Source organism: Peromyscus maniculatus, chromosome 2 (genome assembly GCF_049852395.1).
Source record: "Peromyscus maniculatus bairdii isolate BWxNUB_F1_BW_parent chromosome 2, HU_Pman_BW_mat_3.1, whole genome shotgun sequence".
Taxonomy (NCBI): domain Eukaryota; kingdom Metazoa; phylum Chordata; class Mammalia; order Rodentia; family Cricetidae; genus Peromyscus; species Peromyscus maniculatus.
This window is the reverse complement of record NC_134853.1, coordinates 68,405,908-68,422,971: the sequence shown is the minus strand read 5'-3', so window position 1 is coordinate 68,422,971 and position 17,064 is coordinate 68,405,908. Positions and strand designations below refer to the sequence as shown.

The window sequence follows — 17,064 nt, the reverse complement described above, 5'->3', positions numbered from 1 at the left end:
TTTGTTAATGGGCATTTCCTTGTGTTATATATGTTCTCGTTCCCATGTTATTTAGGCCTTGAAATGCATGGCTGTTTGAAGATTCAGAAATAACAGTGTTTGGTTTAGGTCTTCTAGCTACATAGAACCACAAGAGCTAGTCAGCATAGCTTGATGTGTATTTAAACTTAGTCAACAACTAGATTTCAGATTTGGTGTAGTCATGGTTTTTTTAAGGTTGTTGTTGTTTGTTTTTTTGAGATAGGGTCTTGGATAGCTCAGACTGGCTTTGAATTCAGTATGTAGTAGAGCCAGACTTTGAGTTCCTGATTCCCTTCCCTTTGCTCCCAGGTTCTGTGATTACAGATTTATGCCCCCATGCCTGGCTTTAATTTTTATTTTATTTTTTTTCTTTTTTTTTTTTTTTTTGGTTTTTCGAGACAGGGTTTCTCTGTGTAGTTTTGCGCCTTTCCTGGAGCTCACTTGGTAGCCCAGGCTGGCCTCGAACTCAGAGATTCGCCTGGCTCTGCCTCCCGAGTGCTGGGATTAAAGGCGTGCGCCACCACCGCCCGGCTTAATTTTTAAATGTAATTTAAGAAAAATGCATTGTCAATATTAGTTTGTGGGGGCATGGATGCATGTATGCTTTGTCACCAAGTGGCAATCAGAGGATAACTTTGTGGACGGGTTCTTTCTTTACATCTATATGTGTCCCTCTGTCACCGCAGGCTCTCAGGCTTGAGTCTTTACCAGCTGAGTTATCTCACTGGTTCCAGCTTTTTGTTGGTTTGTTTTTCAGACAGGATTCTCTATGTAGCCCTGGCTGTCCTGGAACTCTCTTTATGGACCAGGCTGGCCTCGAACTCACAGAGATCTGCCTGCCTCTGCCTCCTGAGCACTGAGATTAAAGGCGTGTGCCACCACTGCCCAGCTTTTTGTTTTTTAATGATTTATTTATTTTTATTTTATGTGCATTGGTGGTTTGCCTGCATGTGTGTCTGTGTGAGTGTAGGTCACTTTGAGCTAGATTACAGACAGTTTGAGCTGCCATGTGGTTGCTGGGCATTGAACCCTGGTCCTCTGGAAGAGCAGCTGGTGCTCTTAACACTGAGCCATCTCTCCAGCCCCCAGCTTTTGTTTAAATACAAAGAAATTAAGTTTTTTTTAAAAATTTATTTATATATGTATTTATTTTAAAAGGACTGGGGCTGTAGCTTGTGAACAGTTGCCCAACACATGAGTTTCCGTAGGTTCTGTTCTCAGTCCTGTCAGAAATTGTTAAATCATTTCTAAGTCCCAGGTTTTCCCTCCAAGAAGCACAAGGAGGAAAAGAGCGGTTCAGTAAACTGGTGCATGAGTCATGGGCTCAGCTCAGAGGACCTCGGGGCAACCCTGAGTTTATGAGCTGTTTATATCAGCTCTTCCCTCAGACTCCAGAACAGAAGTTTATCTGCGCTGTGGTAGAGTCGGTCTTTGACTTGGAGGGCTGAAGGCCCTGTGTGAGGCCCTGTGTGAGGTCCTGTGTGAGGTCCTGTGTGAGATCCTGTGTGAGGCCCTGTGTGAGGTCCTGTGTGAGGTCCTGTGTGAGATCCTGTGTGAGGCCCTGTGTGAGGTCCTGTGTGAGGTCCTGTGTGAGATCCTGTGTGAGGCCCTGTGTGAGGTCCTGTGTGAGGGAGGTCCTGTGTGAGGTCCTGTGTGAGGGAGGTCCTGTGTGAGGTCCTGTGTGAGGTCCTGTGTGAGGCCCTGTGTGAGGTCCTGTGTGAGGCCCTGTGTGAGGCCCTGTGTGAGGTCCTGTGTGAGGTCCCGTGTGAGGTCCTGTGTGAGGTCCTGTGTGAGGTCCTGTGTGAGGTCCTGTGTGAGGCCCTGTGTCAGGTCCTGTGTGAGGTCCTGTGTGAGATCCTGTGTGAGGCCCTGTGTGAGGCCCTGTGTGAGGTCCCGTGTGAGGCCCTGTGTGAGGTCCTGTGTAAGATCCTGTGTGAGGTCCCGTGTGAGGCCCTGTGTGAGGTCCTGTGTGAGGTCCTGTGTGAGGTCCTGTGTGAGGTCCTGTGTGAGGTCCTGTGTGAGGTCCTGTGGTCCTCAAGCATCAAGGGGGGAGGTCGAGTGGGGAGAGCCAGACACCCGAGGCTCTAAAGCCCCAAGTGCCGCACTGTGGGAGGGAAGCTCACGGCCACTTGGAGGTGAACTTTCTCAGAGGTGGAGGAGAGAAAGAAGGTCCCACCGGGTCATCTTCCTTAGGCTATCATTCCAGGTGACGGCTGACACTGTGAGTTTTGTTGTTGTGGTGGTTTTGTTTTTAAAGTTAACTTCTAGGTGGTGGTGGTGGTGCACACATTGAATCCTAGCAGTTGGGAGGCAGAGGATCTCTGTGAGTTCAAGGCCAGCCTGGTCCACATAGAGAGCTCCAGGATGCATAGAGAGACACTGTCTTTTAAAAAAAAAAAAAAAAGGTAAATTTGGGGTTATTTTTATTTGTATTTCTATTTTTTTATTTATGATGCCTATTTTTAAGATAAAACCTAATGATTTTCTGAATTTGGTTGTTATCTGTTGCAGTGGCTCTCCTTTTATCTTTAATTTTATTAATCTGAGTCTCTAATTTTATTAATTGTTGTCTTTTGATTAGTCTGGCTAAGGGTATGTCAGTTGTACTTTTCAAAGAACCAACTTCTTGTTACATTGATTCTTTGTTGTTATTTTTGTTTCCCTTTAATTAATTCCTGCCCTGATCTTGATTTCTTTTCATCTACTGATTTGGGGTTTGGCTTATCCTTCATTTTTGATGGCTCTCAGATGTATCATTTATTTGTGCTCTCTCTGGCTTTTTTGTTGTTGTGGTCTGTGACAGGGTTTCTCTGTGTAGCCCTGGCTGTCCTGGAAGTCGCTTTGTAGACCAGGCTGGTCTCAAACTCACAGAGATCCCCCTGCCTCTGCCTCCTGGGTGTTGGGATTAAAGGTGGTGCCACCACCTCCGGTAGTCTTATTCCATTGTGATCAGGGAGACTACAAGGAATTGTTTTCCTGCATTTGTTGAGACTTGCTTTGTCTCAGAATATGTGATCCATTTTGGAGAAAGTTCCATGGGAATAATGTGTCTTCTGCAGAGTTTGGATGGAATAGTCTATAGATGTCAAGTCCATTTGATCTATAATGTCATTTAATTTGCATATTTCTGTTTATTTTTTGTTAGGGAGACATATCAATTGATAAGAGTTCGGTATTAAAGTCACCCACTAGTATTGTGCTAGAGTTAATCTGGCTTAAATCTGATATTATTTGTTAGGAAATCGGGTGCAGCTGCTTGAGGCATACTTTTAGAATCTTAAGGTCCTCTTCCATTCCCTTAGTCAGTATGAAGTGACTCTCTTTATATTTTCTCACTAGTTTGGTGGGAAGTCTGTCTCGTTAGCTATTGGAACAGTGGCACCTGCTTCTTTCCCAGGCCTGTTTACTTGGATCTTTTCCCATTCTTTCACCCTAGGGTGACATCTGCCTTTGTAGTGACGTCTGTTTCTGGAGGCAGCAAGTAGATGAGATGGTTCCTGTCTTTTGATCCAGTCTACTAGTCTGTGCCCTTTTTTCCAAAGATTTATTTTTATTTTCAATTGTGTGCGCCCATGCCTATGTGTAGGTCTGTGCGTGTGATTGCAGGTGCTCAAGGAGCCCAGTGGTGTGGGAGCCTCTGTAGTTTGGTTGGGGAATTGAGACCTTAGTACTCAGTTACTGTTGAAGAGCGGGTATTAATTCCCACCATTTGTTGATTTTGTAGTGGTTTTTTTCTTTTTCCTCTCTTGCTTAACTATTATCCTAGTGTGGTTTATTCTTTGCTGTGGATTCGTGGAAGAATTTGTTTTTCTGTTCAGTCCAAAGGATTCCTGTAAGTATTTTCTATGGAGCTGGCTTAGTGCTCATGCATTCCTTTAGCCTATTTTTATCATGGAAAGTGTTTATTTGCCTTTCAGTTACAACAGACGGTTTTGCTGGCTATAGTGGTCTGGGTTGGCAGTTGAGTCAGAATTGAAATGCGTCTGCCCGGGCCTCCTGGCTGTAAAGTTCCAGCTGAATAATCTGCTGCCCTGCTGCCAGTCTGCCTAGGGGACATGGTGTGCCTGCTGCTGCTGCCGAGACGATGTCTTTGTTCTAATTGTGACGAGGGCCGATTCTTCTCTGGTCTGTCGCTCGGGGTTCTAAGCACTTCATATCTGGATTGACATCTCTTTTTCCAGCTCTAAGAAATTTTCTGTTATGAGTGGTTTTAAAACCGTATTTTGCACCTTTAGAACTTGATTCTCCTCCTCCTATGTTGTCGTCATAGATCTCTCAGGCTGTTGTGTGTCGTGGAGTCCCACTGACGCCGTCTTTGTCCAGCAACTTAACTGTATTTAATTTCTCAACCTCAACCATGTTTGCATTTTCCCAGAAAGCATTTTGTGATTAACTTTATTCTGTATGTCTTTTCCTTCCTGGTCTTTACTTCTGATTCTTTTTTTTTTTTTTTTTTTTTTTTTTTTTTTTTGGCTTCTGATTCTTAACTCTCTATTGCTGATTTAAGTTCGTATTTTCTCTGATTTTTTAGAAGGGAAGCATCAGGATGTAACACACTTTTTACTAATAGTGAGCTGGTTCATTCATGTAGATTTCCTGCCCTCCCCTCCAGTGCCAGGAATCACACCCGGGCCCTTGTGTGTGCTAGGCAAAGGCTCTCCCACTGGACCCCAGCGTCAGCCTATGGATTCTGAACCCTAGTGAGGTACTGTGTGTCCTGGGAGCCTGAGAGGGTTTCTGATTATTTTCTTTCTTTCTTTTTTTCTTTTTCTTTTCTTCTGTATAGTGCTTGAAATTGAACCCAGGACCTCAAGTACGTAACATATACTTTATAACTGAGCTATATTCCCATCCTAGCCTAGGAAATCTGAGCCTTTGTGTTTATATACAGGTATTGTTTGGGGTCTGGGATGATAATGTCTGAATCAGTGAGCTCCAGGAAAGATGATGAAGAGAAAGAAAACTGGTTCTTTGAAAAGCATTTTTATTTTCATTTATGTGTGTATGTGTGTCTTTATGAGTGTGTGCTGTGTGTGTGCAGGTACCTGCAGAGACCAGAGAACATAGGATTCCATGGAGCATAGGCAGTGTGCTGGCAGCTGAACTTGGAGCCTTGGGAAGAGCAGCGTGCACTCTTAACTGCTCAGCCATCTCTCCAGTTCTTACTTGTTTGTTTGTTTGTTTGTTTTTTGGGACAGGGTTTCTCTGTTTAGTCCTGGAACTCACTATAGACCAGACCAGTCTTGAACTCACAGAGATCGGCCTGCCTTTACCTCCCGAGTGCTGGGATTAAAGGCGTGCGCTGCCACCACCCCCGGCCAGTCCTGACTTTCCTTCTTGCGTTTGCTGTTTTGGTGGAGGACGACACCGTGCAGTCTGTTCTCGTTCTCATCGGGGCTGGGGCTGGAAGGGCCTTAACCACTGAGCCTTCTGTCTCCCCAGCCAAGAAGAGTTTTGAAGGTTACAGTGATGCTAAGTTTTCAGGTTAGGAAAAAGCACCAACAGCATTTGGAAGGGGATGGACTTTCATTGTTAATTCAGATTTTACTCTTTAGCTTGTAAACTTTTTTTGTCCTGAAAAATATAAGAAGTAGCTATGGTGTTCCTGAAGGCAGGGTGAACTTGATGTTTCAAGCTGGGATGTATAGACAGCTTTGTTGCTTTAGCGAGAATTTTAATTTTGTCTGTGTGCGTTTTAGTGTAGACCCTGTGTCCTCTGTGTCAGAGCCAATAGGTTCTGGTCCAGGACCCTTCCTCTCCACTCACTCTTCCCCAACACCTCTGTCCCCATGTTTCCCTCTTTTTTTAGGGGAGACAGTCTGATACCAGAGGATGACTGTGAATATTGGACTCTCCTGCCTCATTCTTCCAAGTGCTGGGACTATAGGTGCATGTCAGTGTGGGTCTGGTTGCTTTTGCAGGTTTTTTTCTTCCAGTTTAGAGATCGTCTGACTCATTGTTGAGTCCATTTCTTCATATTTAGTCATTCTTTCTGTTGCTTTCTGGTTTTTCTGGCTTGAGGTTTGGAATAATTTTTTTTTATATGCATTATATATATATATCTGTGTGAGGGTGTCGGATCTTGGAATTACAGACAGTTGTGAGCTGCCATGTGGGTGCTGGGGATTGAACCCAGGTCCTATGGAAGAGCAGTCAGTGCTCTTAACTGCCAAGCCAGCTCGCCAGCCCTGTCTTGAAATTTTTGTAGCAGTGTATGCTAATTGTCTTTATGCTTGTAGTGATTCCTAACTGGTATTTGAGTCTTAACGTGTCTCAGGAACGAAGTGGTTACTGTGCTTGTATATAAATGATACAGTCGCTTTGTTTCCTTTTTCATCGTGAGCATGTGTGGCGTTGGTCTTTCCTCACACTGGGACTCTGTCTGTCCGCGGCTGTCACCTCCTCCTGGGGTGGGTGCTGAGCCACCCTTTACCTGCTGCTGTCACTACTGAAGCTCCTTGCGCGGGCGGATAGTTTTCTTGTCCTGCTCCTTTCGGGGCCATGTGACTAATGGTAGAGAAGTTGGGTTAGGAACTAAACAGGGCCCAGCTCAGTCCCTTTCCTTGGGAGCCAGCTGCTGTAGCCTGTCCTCCAAGTGTCCGGTTTCTTTTCTAGCCACAGACTTCTGTGGGAGTCTGCTTTTCCAGCTGTGACCGACTGACTGGAGGGGAATCTGTTGGATTCAGCAGTGGAATTTCATGACACCATTCTTACCATGCACTTCAGTTACATGTCAGAAGGGCGCTTTTCAATACACTGGGCAGTTTGATCACATCTGTATGGAGGATGTTAGGATCAGCCTATCCCTCCCTCCCTCCCTCCCTCCCCTCCCCTCCCCTCCCCTCCCCTCCCCTCCCCTCCCCTCCCTCTCTTCTTGTTTTCTTTTCTAGACAGGATCTTGACTGGTTGGAATCTGATGTGTAGACCAGGCCATACTTAAACTCCTGCCTCTGGGCAGATCTCTGTTGAGTTCTGGTCTATACAGCCAGTTCCAGCCCAGCGAGGGCTACGAGTTGAGACCCTGTCTCAAAATGATTTTTTTAAGGAATGCAGAGATGGCTCAGTAGTTAAGCATGCTTGCTGCTCTTCCAGAGGACCAGAGTTCTATCCTCAGCACCCACATCAGGCCTCATAGAACCACTTGTGTCTCCACGTGCGGGAACCCAACACTGTCTTCTGGACTCAGAGCACCCACACATGTGATGTACACACACATAGACACACTTGCATCCCATATCTAACAAACAGAAAGGCCTCCCACCTGTGCCTCCTGAGTCCTGTGATCCTTGCCTGTGCCACTACACCTGGTTTCTAGTTCTAGAAGTAGGTAGTTGTGTGGATCAAGGAGTGTCTGGTGAGATAACGTATGGGAGAGGATGGATAGTTTTGGAATTAATCTGAAGTGAGGCGATCAATACTGAAAGAATAATTGGTAGAGTAATTGAGTGACCCTGAGGAGCAGGTAAAGTGCCTGTGAGATGGAGTGACATAGATTTTATGTGTCCGCTGGTTTTCCTGGAAGGCTTGGCTGGGTTGCACTTAGATAGCTGAAGTCACAGCAGATGTCTTCCCGGCTGAGCAGAGGTTGCTTTCTGACAGGCAGTGCCTGACAGCATGGAGGAAAGGGCGCTGTGTGGGCAGGCGTCCGTCACAGCGTCACAGTGTCTTAGCCTTGCTCTGCCTCCAGCTCGCTCTGCTCTCCCTTCTGCTCCCTCCTCCTGGAGCCCTACTCCCTCCGCTGTGCGTGGCCGCAGTACTCCAGCCACTGTGGCCTTGGCCGATGGAACCAAAACTACCTTTCAAGGTGCTTAGACCATGAGGTGCTTCAGGGGAAAAGTTTGAATAGGAAGGTTAAATTAGTGCCTAAGTTTACGTAATTAGTAGTTCAGGTTATATGATTGTACTTTAATTGTGTAAGTAACATTCTTTTGTTACCTCTATGTCTGTCTGTCTGTCTGGGTGTGGTTGTGCATGGCGTGGGTGGAGGACAACCTTGAGAGTCTGTCCTCACTCACCTTCCACCTTGTTTGAGGCAGTGCTCTCTGTTGTTCGCTGCTGTGCTGCTCACACCAGGCCAGCTGGCCTCAGCACCAGGACAGTTGTCCTGTCGCCAGGCTTACCTGCACATGCTTTTACCCACTTAGAGGTCGCCTCCATCCTTCTTTGGTAATCATACAAGTCAAGCTTACAATTATAGAAAAAGAAAATAGTACAGAAACATGGCACTGTCCTATTATCCTTTTTAAGGATGGGTCCTGTGGATAGTTTGTATGTATTTTCAATTTTTATGATTTTTTTTTCCTGAGGCAGGGTCTCTCTGTGTAGTCCTGACTGTCCTAGAGCTTGCTGGATAAATCAGGCTGGCCTCAAATTCACAGAAATCTTCCTGCCTCTGCCTTACAGGTGCTAAGATTAATGGCATGCCTGGTTTGATTGTTTTTATAAATAAGAACTTAGTATATTTATTGTTTTGAAGTTTACTTAAAAAAAAATACTAGTCTGTTTTGATGGCTTTTCCATGTCAGTAGTTTTCAGGAGAGCTGTAAATAGTCCATAGGAAGCAACAGAGTTATATTCAACCATTCATTCTTACGTTGATGATGCCAGAAAGCTTTTCCGGCTAACAAATGAGACAGTTTCAGGAAATCTGGAGAAAGGAGGTGGATGCTGCTAACTTCCTCTGTTGATACACAAGTAACAATTTGGGCCTGGGAGATGGCTCAGTGGGTAGGAACCCTGTGTAAATAAGAAGATCTAATTTCAAATCCTCAGGAAAATGCCCAATAAAAAGCCCGGCATGTCCCGTATCCCCAGTGCTGTGGGGGTGTAGACAGGAGCCTTCCTGGAGCTTGCTGACCACCAGACTAGCTCCAAGTTTAATGAGAATCCTTGTCTCCAGGGGAAGGGATTGAGTGTGATAAACAGACCATGTGGCTTGCATGTGTACATGGGTATGAGCACTGCCCCCCCCCATGACAATCTGACAGTTTCCAAGCTAGATGTGCTAAATTTAGCCTCACACGCACTCTGTGACAGCCCGTGTTGCAGGTGACTTCCTTTTGTAGGTATGTTGTATTGCTCGTGTTCATGCATGTTACTAGCTTTTCGTTTGTTGAACCTTAACTCTCAAGTGCTGTGTGACTTCCATCTGAGCTGATAATGTTGCTCCCATTCTCCAGTGAGAGAGGCATATGATTTGTCGAGTGACTTTCCTACGATTACACAGTCCTGCATTCTGACAGGACTCCAAAGTGGGCTGTTCTCCAGAAACTACTGAAAATACCCTTTTGTATCTTGCTGGGATTGTAAAATGATGCAGTCGCTTTGGAAACGTTTTGCTAGTTCCTCCTAAGGTTGAAGAGAGGTGTCATGTGACCTTGTTTTACTGTGGCAACCTGAAGAAAAGTATTTTGAGGAGGAGAGCTGTATCCTCTGGATAGATACTAGCACTAGCACTACCCATAGGTCGAGGGAGATGAGTGTTCCGAGTTGACTGTTTGCACTCAGCAGTCTCTGAACATGACAGACAACACCTGTTGTTCGTGTTTCGGCTATAACCCCATGGATGAAAAGCCTAACTGAGGTAGAGTCTGGCTCTGTAACTTCTCTATTCTCCTGTCATTGTTGCAGCTTTGACTTCTTTGTGTTCTCTAGTTTCTGTAAATTTTGGCTTCCATACTTGGGTTTTTATTCCTCTGCTCTCCCCCTGGATTTCACACTCTTCTTTGAAGTCCTGGGGGTCGAACTAGGCTTCGTGACTGATAGGCAAGTGCTTCAGCGCTGGGCTACAGCCCCAGTCCTCTTCACATGCCTTCCGACTCTTTCCAACCTGCCGTCCGCTGTGTCCCCGCAGTGCTTCTGGTCCAGGTGGTAGTAGGCACTGCGACTTGTGGTTCAGCAGTAGACCCGGACTTAAGACTGTAATGTGAGCCATGGTAGAGGAAGACGCCTGGCATCCCTGCTATGGCCTCCACGTGGGCACATGCCCCTGCATACTCATGTGCATTCCCCAGGTACACACAAAGAAAAGTGTGTGTGTGTGTGTGTGTGTGTGTGTGTGTGTGTGTGTGTGTGTGTTACCATGAGTGTCTGTCTGGAGGCTGGAGAGTGACGTTGGCTTGTTTATTTCAGGCTGTGGATCCAACCCAGGGCCTCACACATGCTAGGCAAATACTTGAGCACTGAGCTATAGCCTCAGCCCTAATTTCATTTCATTTTTTAGAAATAGGATCTCACTAACTTGCCCAGGGTGGCCACACATTTCTGGGCTCAAGTGAACCTCTTACCTTAATATCTGGAGTAACTACAGGCATGTATTACCACATCTGGCTTGTTTGTTTGTTCATTTCTGTTTATTTGAATATTTTGTGCTATGTAGCCCAGGCTGGCCTCAAACTTTCTGTAGGGGCGGGTGCATGCGAGCATGCGTGCGTGCATGCATGCTTGCGTGTTTGCAGTGGCAGACATTGACGTATATGGAGTTCAGAGGGCAACCTCCGGTGTCAGCCTTTCTTTCATCTTGGTTTTTCCTCTGGACACACCAGGCCAGCGGGCCCTTGAGCTTCTGGGATTCTTCTGTCTTTGCACCCCATCTCCCCGTGGGAGTGCTAGGATTAGGGACGCTAGTGTCCATGTGTGGGCTCTGGGGATTCTGCTCCAGGGCTGCATGCTTGAGTGTCCAGCGCTTTTGCCCACTAAGCCGTTTCCCCAGCCTGACGTTTAACGTTCAGTCCTCCTGTCTTATCCTCTCAACTGCTAGAGTTCCATCCTAGTTTCATTTATTTTAATACTCTCTTTTAGAAGAGATTTCCTAGATCAGCTGTTTGGAGTTTTCATTTTCTCCAGGCCTGATGGAGCTGAGGTTGTGTTGATGGCCCCAACTACAGTCATTAGACAGTGTTCCACAAGGAGCTCCCAGCCACATCTGATCTTTCTGTTGGCTTAAATACATGAGTTTTATGTGAGAATGAACTGCTGTCTGTCTGGTGTGTGCTCGTAACTGTCAGATCCTACAGTTTGCCAGTCCAGCAGTCTCCAGTATGCTGTGTTCATAAGAAACCAGTTACAGGAATACGACTTAATCGTATTTATTTGGTGTGAGGAGTACATGAGGATGTTTGTTGGTACTTTTGGAGTCCGAGCACAGCTTGGACTTTCTCTCCTTCTACTGTGTGGGTCCTGGGATTGAACTCAAGATTGTCAGGCAGCAAGCACCTTTCCTACTGAGCTATCTTATCAGCCTAATTTTTATTCTTATTCTTATAAGTGAGATTGTTTTCTTATTTTACTTTATTCTATTTTTATTTTTGAGACAGTCTCACTATATAATCCTGGCTGGCCTGGAGCTCAATTGTATAGACCAGGTTGGTCTTGGACTCACACAGATCCCACCTGCTTTTCTTCCCATGTGCTGGGATTACAGATATGCATCACCATGTCTAGTTTCTGGGTGCTAACTTTTTATTCATGGCAGTATGCTTTTCAGAAAATTGGGACCGGGTGTGTGCTAGAGATAGAGTTCAGTGGTGGAGCACTTGCCTAGAATGCATGAGGTCCTGTGTTCAATCCCTAGCAATAAAAGCACATTAGTCCCCCCTACACACACACACACACACACACACACACACACACACACACACACACACACACCCCACATAGATTTTAACGCCCTCGCTGGCCTAGAACACCATGTATAGACCAGATTGGCTTGATGTGATTATGGTGATCTTCCTGTCTCTGCATTTTTTCATCTTCTTTGAGATTATATATTCAAAACAAAACCCTCTACTTTTTTACTTTTTCGAGACAGGGTTTCTCTGTATAGTTTTGGTGCCTGTCATGGATCTTACTCTGTAGACCAGGTTGGCCTCAAACTCAGAGATCTACCTGGCTCTGCCTCCCAAGTGCTAGGAAAAACCCTCTACTTTTTTCTCCCTAAGACTGGCTTCTTTTCTCTCTTTCCCTCCCTCCCTTCTTCCCTCCCTCCCCCCTTCCCTTTTTCTCCCTTCCTTCCTTCCTTCCTTCCTTCCTTCCTTCCTTCCTTCCTTCCTTCCTTCCTTCCTTCCTTCCTTCCTTCCTTCCTTCCTTCCTTCCTTCCTTCCTTCCTATTTTTCTACCTTTCTTCCTTTCGTCTCACTATATATCCTTGGCTAGCCAGGAACTCTTTATGTAGACCAGGCTGGCCTCAAACTCATAGAAATCCACCTGCCTCTGCCTGCTGTGGGATGTCTTTCTGTATGCTGTGAATGTGTGTTGCTCTGGTTGGTTGATAAATAAAGCTGCACTGACCTATGGCAGGGCAGGATAAGGTTAGGTGGTACATTCGAACTGAAGATGAGAAAAGGGTGGAGTTGGCAGACGCCAGTCCACCACCCAAGGAGCAACAAGATGCTAGCAGACTGGTAATATCACGGCCACATGGCAACATATAGATGAATAGAAATGGGTTGAGTTAAGTTATAAGAGCTAGCTAACAAGAAGCCTGACCCATAGGCCATACAGTTTGTAAATAATATAAACCTGTGTGTTTACTTGGGACCAAGTGGCTGTGGGCTGCGGGTGGGAGAGATTTCTCCAGACCCTGGGGCAGGGCAGGACCGGAGAAACTTCCAGCTACATTTTGGCACCCAATGTGGGGCACGAACCCATGATCCTGAGATTGATTCTGATGCTCTACCAACTGAGCTAGCCTTTCTTCTGGCCACATCTGCCAACCAAATGCTGGGATTAAAGGCCTATGCTACTACATCTGGCTTTCTTTTTTTTAAATATTATATAGAGCTTTTAATTGCCATTTTGTGTATAATGTGAAATAGGAACCAAAATCTATAGAAAAAAGGCCCAGGTGATTAGAACTTGTGTAGTGGTTCTTGCCTATGGTCAGCTCGAGAGATGAGCACAAGTTCAAGGCAAGCTTTGGTATCATAGAGAGATGCACACATAAACCTCACAACAGTTATTTGTTCCAATTATATTTGTGTTTATATTTCATATCTTTGTTTTGTTTTGAGACAGAGTCTTATCATACAACCTTGCTAGTCTGGAACTCACTGTGTAGACCAGGCTGGCCTCATGCACAGAGATCCATCTGTGCTGGGATTGAGGGTGTATGCCACCATGCCTAGCAGTACTTGAAATCTTACTTGACATAGACTTAAAAAACAAAAGAAACTCTACTGTCTCAAAGACTGCTCTTTGTCCCTTTGTCCTTTGTGTTTGGACTCTTGATCTTTCTGCTTCAGCTTCCAAAGTGCATGTGCCATCGAGCCTGGGTAAATTGTATTTTATATGTTGAATTTATAGGGTCAGCCTCAAGGTCTGTGTACACGGAACAGGAATGTAATTACATTCTTCGTCAGTAGGGGTTCGCCTTACTGAAGGATGTGTTTACTTAGGGGGTCTCCCCGGACAGTAGACCACTTGCTGTGCTTCAGAGTGTGAGTCAGGGGTGTGCTAACCAGGCTTCAGTTTCAGATCTGCCTCCTCACTGTTGCTTTTTGTGGATCAGTCAGTGTCTGTTTTTTCCTTCTGTGAAGAAGCTACAAATAGTGCCCACAGATTGCTAAGTGGGTAAGATGACTGCTAGCAAGCCTGAGGCCGAGCTGGGTCCTGAGGACCCACACGGTAGGAGGAGAACCTGGTCCTACCGGTTGTTGTCTGACTCCTGCCCTCATGCGCCTGCACGGGGAACTTTTGAAAATCCACCAGTGATCTCGCCCTGCTGCTTTACAGGCTTGTTCAAGGGTTAGATGGGATGATGGACGTAGGTCTCCTGGATTGGTAAAGCAGTTTTAACATGAGGGATTACTGCTGCTTAACTCTCCCTTCTTTTTCTCGTAGGTAGTGTTGGTGCTTCTTTTCAGTGCCAGTCCATCCATCACGACCACATTTGTCATGATGACAGTGACAAGGTGAGGTCCTTGTTGATGTCTGCCACCGTGAGAATGCATGCCACCCTTCCTGTGCTACTGGATTCACCTGTGTAACTCTGGACCTCAGGCCCCCCGGGGTGGCTTGAGGGTGTCATGTGGAGACGCCGCGTACAGGCGGTCTTCCTGGTTTGTATGTTGGATTATTGGACTGCTCCAGAACACCTGCATCTCAGCCCTCAGAAGAGGTGGCTGGGCTCCTGCCTAGAGCTCCAGGTCCCTTTCTGTGTCTCTGTCCTTCCTCTTTCTCAGGCTGGACATAGGCTTATTTTAACATACCAACCTGTGCTCTCTGAGCAGTTAGCAGCAATTCATGGGCTGCTAGTGGGAATATCACAGACATTCCAAATTTGTTACGTTTTATAGTTGATTATACATTGTCATCACTTTTCCCCCTTTTCTTTCTTATTCTTTTGAATGTGAGTGTGTGTGTGTGTGTGTGTGTGTGTGTGTGTGTGTGTGTGTGTGTGTGTGTTTACTTTACTACTTTGGACCTGAGTTGTTGCATTTTAAAATCATGTCCAAATTAATGGTGGGTTTGTTTCGTTGTGGGTTGGCTTTTGTTTTTGTTTTAGGAAAGGTCTCACTATGTAGCCTTGGGACTGGTCTGGGACTTGCTATGTAAGACCAGGCTTGGCCTTGAACTCATACTACCAAAGTTCTGGGATTAAAGAATGTGAGCCATCTTGCTTGGCCATTGTGGTTTTTTTTTTTAAGGTGGGCTTGGTAGTGCACATCTGCAGTCCTGGCACTTGGTGGTGGAGGCAGGAGGATTCAAGGGCATCTCTACTTCCTAGTAAGTTCCAAGCCTCCTGGCTTACGCAAGACCTTTATAATATCAAAAATAAAAGGGGAAAAGTCTGAGAAACTTGCCTGGGGGCCTTTCTAGTGCCCCTCCCAGCAGATTTCTGTGGTCTGGATGTGTTTGGAATAGCTGCTGCTGATCTGGATGAGATCAGATTTAGTTTTTCACCAGTGGCTCCCAAAGGTTTCCTTCCCTTTCCTGTGTTTCTGTGCATGCAATGCGTCATTCTCTTGGGAGCTGCCAGGGCAGACCAGCCCAAGTGATCCTCTTCCTTATTTCGATGAAGAGCCTGCTCTGCTGTTGGAGATGAGGAGTTAGTCAATCCTTGAGACTTTGCAAACGTGTTGGTGGTGATGGTCTGTCTCACTGCTTCTGTCAGCTGCAGAGCATTCCAGAGTCTCCTTTCCTGTCACAGTCATCCAGAGCCATGGGTTTCATCTCTAAATTTTCACAGGGAGTTGACTGAAAGAGACTTCCTAAAATTTAATATACAGAGTTTAGAAAATAAGAGTGATAAAAGCAGAAAGAGATGAAATCACTTTGTCGGTAAGTAGCCAATGATGTAAAGCTATCTGTGGTTCAGCTTCTGACCTCTGCCACTGCATTGTCGGGTTAGAAACCAACGTGAGCTTCTTGGTCTTAGAGACTAGGGATGAGATTCTGTCTCTCTTAAGTACTTCCATCTCCCTCAAAATGGTTCTCAGTTTCCAGTCTTTATGTTTTTCATAATTCATAATGGGACACCCCCCCACCATACATGGATGGAGACAGGGAGAGGAGGAGAGATTTTTTTTTTTCTTTTCTTTGAGACAGAGTGTCTCTGTAGCTCTGGCTGTCCTGGAACTCACAGAGATCCACCTGCCTCTGCCTCAAAAGTGCTGGGATTAAAGGTGTGCACCACCACCGCCTGGTGAGAAGAGAATTTTAAAGGATAATGTTTGGCCAGCAGACCAAAGACAGTCCAAGCCTGTCCCCTCGCCTCCCCTGACTGCTGTTGTACACTGTGTTTCTCAGGGTGGAATGAGAGGACTCTCTTGTCTATGTACTGAGAGCTCACTCTGTTGATTAGAGCCAGCAAATAATATTTCATGGAGAGCTGTATTTCTAGGCATCAGGGAATACATCATTATACAAGGTGGATAAAAATTCCTGTTTTTTTTTTCATGATTTTACAGTGTAACTGGGGAAAACAGATAATAAAAAGTAAATGTCAATTATATATTATGTTACAATAAGATACAGTAAGAATTAGAGAAAAGGAAAGATAGGGATAAATGAGATGGCACAGCCTTTAGTGCTAGCACTCCGGAGCTAGAGGCAGGCAGATGGATCTCTGGTTCCAGGCCACCCTGATTTACATAGCAAGTTTTAGGCCAGCCAGGGCTACATAGTTGGGCCCTGTCTCAATTTAAACAAAAAGGTTGATCTTGGTAAGTGGAATGATATCCATTAAGAGGTGGATGGTACAGATGGCAGCGTTTATTATTTTAGTATTTTATTATTCTTTCAGTTTATTGGGGGAGGGTATCGTGTGAGAGCATCTGTGTGGAGGTCAGAAGGCCACTTTGTGGAGTTGGTTCTCTTACCTTTAAGTGGGTTCCAGGGGTCAGGCCCGTGTGGCAAGTGCCGTTACCTGCTCTGCTATCTTGCTGACTCTCGGCTCTGGTCTGGCTTCACCTTGTCTCACCTCACCTCATCGCATCTGGTCTCCTCTAACACAAATTGCTAAATGGTCTTATTAATAAAAAACTGAGAGATCAGAAAAGCAGAAAGAAGCCAGCCACACTCTTACCACCTGGAAATCCTCAGTCAGAGAGCTACTTCCTTTATACTCCCCATAACTATATGCCTTTCTGTTCTGCATCTCACTTTCTCTCTCCACCCAGCTACAGCACTTCCTGTCTGTCTGTACAGACCTCCAGACCTCCATGGTTAATGCTGGGATTAAAGGCGTGTGTCATCATGCCTGGCTCTGTTCCCCAGTGTGGCCTTGAACTCACAGAGATCCACATGGATCTCTGCCTCCTGAATGCTAGGATTAAAGGTATGTGTTACCATTGTCTGACTTCTATGTGTGATATAGTGGCTGGCTTTTTCCTCTGATCCTCAGATAAGCTTTATTAGGGTGCACAATATATTGGGGGACATAATATTATCACCACAGTCTCCTCCTACCTTACATGTTTGAGACAAAGAATCAGTTACCCAATGTTGTGTGACCAAACTCTTCTTGGGGAGATGCAACAAACACACATCTACTCAGCCCAGATAGGGAGCTAACAACAGATCAAAGTACAGATACCTCCAAAG

At 45.6% G+C, this 17,064-nt stretch overlaps 1 protein-coding gene across 3 annotated transcripts in view; it reads left to right on the top strand.

Annotated features, from left to right (window-relative positions):
* Nucleotides 1-17,064, top strand: part of Rnf38 (ring finger protein 38) — a 122,032-nt gene that overhangs the window by 39,852 nt on the left and 65,116 nt on the right. For all 3 annotated transcript variants that reach the window (XM_076564106.1, XM_076564105.1, XM_076564104.1), the window contains exon 2: nt 13,861-13,931. In XM_076564106.1, the coding sequence (XP_076420221.1) occupies nt 13,861-13,931 (71 nt within the window). The remainder of the gene's footprint in view (nt 1-13,860; nt 13,932-17,064) is intronic.